This window comes from Entamoeba nuttalli (assembly GCF_000257125.1).
Source record: "Entamoeba nuttalli P19 unplaced genomic scaffold asmbl_2404, whole genome shotgun sequence".
Taxonomy (NCBI): Eukaryota; Evosea; order Mastigamoebida; family Endamoebidae; genus Entamoeba; species Entamoeba nuttalli.
Window position 1 is genome coordinate 366 of NW_008575295.1, and position 6,911 is coordinate 7,276.

Consider the following 6,911-nt stretch of genomic DNA (forward strand, 5'->3'; position numbering starts at 1 on the left):
AATAGACATGAAAGAAACTAAGGAACTTCTTTTTTTGTATAAAGAATAGTAATAATAACTATGTTTATCAAATACTTTTTGTTTAAAACTTCATAGTAATTGGAGTTGAATGCAAATATTAACACATGTAGTTTTCTGTCTTTATCACCATTATAATTTGAAGATCAACTTTGTTTATTTAAAGATACTCTCACTTACAATAAACTTAATAGAGAAGCAAAGCACTTATGAATTGTTTATGCTTAAAAAAAAACTAAACTTATTCATTAAATCAATGAAAACACAGTTCAATAAAAAGAAATTAAAATATTAAATACTCCTTTACATAGATGATTGTTTTGAAATTACATCACTATTATACTTATCAAAAGGAGATTTAATTGGTCCAATTACTTTTTGGCGTACGTCTGGATTCATAAAGAAAGGATTAGAACGACATATTTTCCCAGGGATGGTAGTTTCTATTTGTTTTTGTGAAGAGGTAATTGTTGTACTATCAGTTTTTTTCTTTGTATTATTTTCTTGACTTAAAATTTCAAGGATATCCCCACAAGAGGCTCTTGACCTATTTGAATGATGTAAAAAACTGGTTTTTGACATTTTTAAATCATCTTTAAGCGGTGGGCTTAGTGATGGTGAATTTCCATGATTAAAATTGAATTGATGCTCTCCTTGTATATCCTCTCCTCTTGGAGAAGATGTAATTGGAGAAGAAAAACCAGAAGAAGTTTTCTTATAAGAAGAACGAAATCCTTTTTTTATGTCATTTCGAATTATTTGTGCTAAAGAAGATAAGTCAACACAAGAAGGAGAGAATGCAGGAAATGTTGGTAAAGTCATTCCTTTATTCATGTTTCTCTTTTCAATTTCACAAAACATTTCATCGAAATGTGTTAATAAGAAACTAAAAGATTCAACTGCTCCAAGTGTATATTCCATTTGATCAGTTGGTTTTGTAAGTTGAGGAGAACATACAGTAAGAGCAATACAAGTAGAGAGATTATATGCGTTCATTTTATTTTTTTCAGAGTTATGAATTACTTTCTTTAAAAAATGAAGAATAAACCATAAAGTATCTTGATTTGCTTCAGGTAACTGACAGATGAATTGTTTTATATTAGAACCTCCTTTAGGTAATTGAATAAATTGTTCATATAAATTGAATGGAATTAATGGTTCTATCATTTCTCTTAAATATAATTTCATAAATGAAGCAGCAATAAAACAATCATCTTCTTGAGTAAATTGAATGTCTTGGTCATGTTCAACAAGGTCTTTTATTCTATCAATGTCTTTAGCATTTCCATTCATTCGAAAAATTCCTTCAACATTAATACCGTTATTATGTTCAAGATATTCAATACATCTATAAATTGGATTAGGAACTCTCCATCCACTTTTTCTTATAGCAACTAATAAAGGAAATCCAAGAACACCAATGTTATGAGTAAAATAAGATAATTTATTAATCCAATACCAATACTCACATTTATCTTTACAAATAAAATAATATTCTTTGTCAAATACAATTTCAAAACTTAGTTTTATTTCTTCTTCTTTCATTCCTTTAACTTCTGGATGTAATTTAAGATATGCCTTTCTTAAAATAATCGGTACTTGTCTTCCAATTTGTAATATTTCCATATCATTATATATATAATATATTACCTCTTTCTCTTCTATTACTTTTCCTTTCCACAAATGAATTGTATGATACCCCTCCTCCACTTTCTCCATCCGCTAATGATTTAAGTTTTTTTTTTAAGTCTTTTTCTTTCTTCTGAATTGTTTCTCTTTTCAAATTATCAAAACATCTTTTCTTATTGTATATTTAAAAAATATAAACCTTTTAAAAGTATTTGTTTAATAAATTATATTAAAATTTAATATTATAGTTTTTCTTTCTTTTTATCATTTTTGTTCAATGAATCTTAACAATTTCTTTAAATTCAAAAAATTAATATTTGTGATTTAATAAAAGTAATAACAAATTTATTATTATAAAAAACCATTCAATGTTATTCAATCTTTATTTCTTTATTGTTCTTTTTCTTGAAAGTCTAATTGGTTTTTTTAGACTGACAGTTCCTTTATCTTTTTTCATTAATGTTTTAAAAGCTGTTTCTGTTTCTAATTTAGTTTTCTTTGTGGATCGTTTTAATGGAACATAAGCATATGGCTGTACTCCATTCTTCATAACATCTCCTTGAGCTTTTTTAGCTTTAAACCTCTTTCCAACTTCGTCATTAATTCTTTTCTTTCTTTCACTTTGTTCAAGTTTCTTTTTTAACAACTTTCTTTCAAAGGTTCTTGTTTTTGGTGTTTTTTGTTCAACTATTTTCTTTTCTTTTTCCATTCCATCTTCATTTTGTTCTTCTTCAACACCTTCTTCACTTTCATTTTGTTCTTCTTCATTAACTAGTAATTTACCTTCAGCATCAACTGGGAAGTCAGTCTCTCCTATTTTTCTCATTTTCTTTGGTGCAGTTTCTTTTACAAATTTCATTTGTAATAAATCAACATCTTCTGATTCTATCATTCTTTTTCTTTCATCTTTTTCTTCATTTTCATCTTCACTTTCATATCCTTCAATAATATCTTCTTCATTATCTTCATTCTTTCCTTTTATATTTTTTCCACGTTCCTTTTCTTTTCTTTCTCTTCTCTTTTTATCTTTTCTATATTTCTTTGCCATTTGAATTAATTCTTTTCCAACTCCAACAACCCCTTCTTCTACAGTATCTTCTCCAAACTTTCTAATTAGTTTTTCAATGAATTGTTTAATTTCCATACGATAATATCTTCTATTATCTTCATTTAATTTACCAAATGCATTTAAGATATCAGGCATACGTTCTTTAAACATATCATTATCAAGTTTTAATAATGCCTTAATTGTACTAATAATACTTTTATTCTCTTCTCTTGATTTACTTAATTTATTAATACAAATATCAAACACTACTTTCTTAGTATTTTCAGATAAATGATCATATCCTTTAATTAAAAATCTTCCTAATGCAATAAATGCACATGATGTAATATGTGGATCTTCTCCAATAAATGCACAAATCATTTCAAGTACTTTACTATAATGTCCATCATATAATACACCCATTTTATCAATCATTTCAAATGATTCTTCTCTTGTTTTTCTATTATTTTCTTTTGTTAGTCTAATAACTAAAGCAAGAAATTCAACAGCTTTTTGATTTAATTCATTTCTACTTAATGATTTAATAACTTCTAAATAAACATAATAACCTCTAAGAATTGCACGTTCATATACTTTATCATTATACGTTCCCATAACGAACCATGTTTCAATATCAATTCTATGTTTATTAAACATATAAGTTCCTTGTAGTCTAGTAAGTTCAGCTAATGCTTTTAATGTAGATTTTACAATTCTTTGAACACTAACAGTTAACATTGGAACAAGAGCATTTAAATAAATTTCTATTGAAGATTCATTTAAAGCAGGAATAAATAAAATACTTAAATTAATAAGTCCAACAGTACGAATAATAGTAATATCATTTTCAAGTAATTCTTTATGTTTAATAATTTGAACAATAACATTTTTAAATAAAATATTTGCCATTTCACCTTGTGTTTGTTTTAATATATTTTCAATACATTTTAATATTGGTTTTTGTTGAAGAACTGTAGTTTTTTTTGATAATACATTAAATAATGTTAATACTAATTTTTGAGACATTTTTTGAATAACTTCTGGTTGTTTAATATGATGAAGAATAGCTCTATTAATTATATCACATCCTAATTTAGTTCTTTCTTCATCATTTAAATATTCAATAATAAGATCAGTCATTTCTGGGAAATGTTCATAATCAGTTGGATCATTCATAAATACAAGAAGTAATGAAATAAAATGATTTTTAATTATTTGTAAATTTTTAGTTTCAACTTGAGTATTTAATTCAACAGATTTAGCAATTAATTTATTAATCATTGGAATACAAGTTTGATATAATGAATAATAAAATTTTAATTCTTCTCTTAAATGACATTTTAATAAAATAGAAATAAGATAACTATGATTAATAAGATTACCATCACTTCCTCTTTGAACAATAGACACATCTAAATTTAATGGAAGAATTTCTAATACACATTTAACACCTAAATGTTCAAATGATGAAATTAAACATTTTTCAACAGATTCTCTAATAGCAGTATTTTCATAAAATTTATTCATTAAAGTTAATAATGGAGCAAATTGATTTATAAAATTAGGTTTTCCATGAATAAATAACTTTTTAGCTATTTTTAATGTTTCTTCAAATAATAAATGATTCTTTTTATTAAATAAAGTTTCTACAACATATGAAATAACATATTTTACTGGACTTGGTTCTATTGATACAAATGGTTCTGTAAATGCTCTTGTTAAAATATTACCTAATAAATCAGTATATTGTTTTGCATTATCTCCTGCATCAAGATAATATTTTCCAACAATTCTAATACATGTTTCAAGTGTTTCACATGCTAATTGAGTATTATATTTTGAAATTGCAATAGGAAGATTAAATAAAGTAGTTGAATAAGCAATTGATGATTGAATATCAAATGAAGTAGGTGGATGATTTATAAGTGAATTAGAAATAGCTTCTACAACTTTTGGTTCCATTTTATTCATTAAAGCAGAAGTATAACTTTTATATAAAGCAACTAATAAAGGAGTTTCAACTGCTGTAGTAGATAATTCTGTTAATTTATTAATTAATGAATTAGCTAATTTTCCTGATAACTTAGAGAGAAGACGAGAAATAAGATGTAAAGTTTTAGCAACAATAGAAGTATTTTTACTTGATAATTTTTTTACAAGAGTAGTAACTAATTTCTTTCCAAATGATGATTTAAAAGAAGATTCAGAAATTAAAGTAACAATACATTGATCATAAGCAGTTTCACAATTATCAGGAATTGTTTCTAATGATTCAAATAAATCAACCATATGATTATTTAATTGTTCATATGAACTTTTTGGAATTTTAGGAATAATTGAAGAATATATTTTAAATAAAAATTTAATATTTTTTGTGTTTTCTTTATAATATAATTGAATTCCATTAATTAATGGTAAAATTCTATTTAAGTCATTAGCAATTATAGGCATTGGAATTTTTTCAATTATTTGAAGTAAAAATTGAATTTGTAATTCAAAAGTTTTAATTGATTGTGGTGAAGGTAATGATTGATTAATTAATTCAACTAATAATGAATATACTGTCATATTATTAATTTCTAATTTTTTTGATTGAATCGTTGTTTCAATAGATAACAAAGTTGCTTTAGTTAATGGAGTATTAGCTTTTTCAAATAAATCAAAGATAGGATGAACTTCTTCCATTAATGTTTTAATGAATTAAATTTTTAATTGTTAGGGTTTCTTTAGTTTTATTAATAATTTAATTTATTATAATTCTAATTATTGAATTTATTAATGAAAACTTTGATGTTTAATCTAAAAAATATTAAAATTATTAAAAATAAATGTAATTACATTCAATATGATTTCTATACAGAAAAGAATACAATAAATCTATTGAAGAAGAGTCTTTTTTGATGCAAGTCTAACTAATTTAGGAATTTCTAAAGAGTCTTCTTCAAACCATCTTAAGAAAGAATTAAAGAAATTATTTCTAGTAGAAATAGTTTTAATATAAGTGTGATATAAATTAAAGAGAAGTGATGCAACAATAAACCCAATAAATACATCACATGAATAATGAAAATGATTTGCAAGAAATATAAAATATCCAATAAATGCAATAATCCATGCACAAATCCTTTCTATTAAAGGATTAAAAAATGGAACTTTTTCTGAATAATATTCCCAAATAAATGCACATAATGTTAAATTTGCTGTATGACCAGAAAATAATAAATCTGCACAGGTATGATGATATCCTAACATTACATAAAGTCCTTCTACAAATGGATTTCCAATTGCATTTGATTTACAACTATTCATTGGATTTGGTAATAATGTTGCAAATACACTAAAACCTCTAAAAAGAAAGATAACAGCTTGAATAAAACAATATCTTCTAAGAATAATTGAACGTAAAGGAGTAAATAAAAATCTTATAATAGTTATAATAATACAATATTTTAAATATAAATCAGATATTTTATTTGATTGAATATATGGTAATATATCAAAAAATATATCCATTAATATAAATGGTTGATGTTTATATTTCCAAAATCCTGCAATTGAATCGGCATATATTTGAAAAACACTATTCCAATACCCACAAATAATCATTGATATAATCCCCCAAAATAATTGTGAATGAAAAAAGTTTTTTATCATCACTTTCCATTGATCATAATTTCGAATTACTTTCATTATACTATTATATGTTTCATTTAAATTTGCTCGAATTCCTTGTGGATATTGTTCTCGTGGAATTAATAATAATGTCCCTGTAATTCTATTCATCTCGTGACTTTCTGGATTGTTTTTTGTTCTTTTTTCTTAGTTGGTTTCTTTTTTTTGTTTTTCTTTTTTTTTTTTTAAGATTTATAATAAAATAAACTACATTGTTTTAGTTTTATTCTTCTTTTTACTGAAACAACAATAAAAATTTGATCTATGAAAAAAATATTTAATAGATCTTTTAAAGGTTCTTCAAGAAAAGATGAAAAATAATTAAGAGAAAGTTCGAAAAGATACTATAACACCAATTAAATAATAAACAAATAAAACTCAGAAATTGCATTTTAAATATGTAAGATATGATTCCTTCAAAAAGAGAAGATAAAAAAAGAATAAACGGAAGATTCTATATGAAAGAGAAAGCAAAAACTAAAACTTAAAAATATTGAATTATTTCATATTGATAATGGCATCACTCTTAGCTAAAGCCATTGTT

General features: G+C 24.1%; 3 protein-coding genes across 3 annotated transcripts; all 3 read right to left on the reverse strand.

The window, feature by feature from the left end:
* Positions 1–321: 321 nt before the first annotated feature.
* ENU1_022860 (Rho GTPase activating protein, putative) lies at positions 322–1,737 on the reverse strand (the record flags this gene model as incomplete). The annotated part of the gene is made up of 1 exon (XM_008857058.1): positions 322–1,737. One exon carries the CDS (start codon positions 1,735–1,737, stop codon positions 322–324), a length of 1,416 nt encoding a protein of 471 aa, XP_008855280.1.
* Positions 1,738–2,029: 292 nt separating this feature from the next.
* On the reverse strand, positions 2,030–5,380 carry ENU1_022870 (hypothetical protein; the record flags this gene model as incomplete). The annotated part of the gene is made up of 1 exon (XM_008857059.1): positions 2,030–5,380. One exon carries the CDS (start codon positions 5,378–5,380, stop codon positions 2,030–2,032), a length of 3,351 nt encoding a protein of 1,116 aa, XP_008855281.1.
* A 192-nt stretch (positions 5,381–5,572) lies between these two features.
* On the reverse strand, positions 5,573–6,478 carry ENU1_022880 (membrane-spanning protein, putative; the record flags this gene model as incomplete). The annotated part of the gene is made up of 1 exon (XM_008857060.1): positions 5,573–6,478. The coding sequence occupies one exon, from the start codon at positions 6,476–6,478 to the stop codon at positions 5,573–5,575; it is 906 nt and encodes a 301-aa protein (XP_008855282.1).
* Positions 6,479–6,911: the final 433 nt, after the last annotated feature.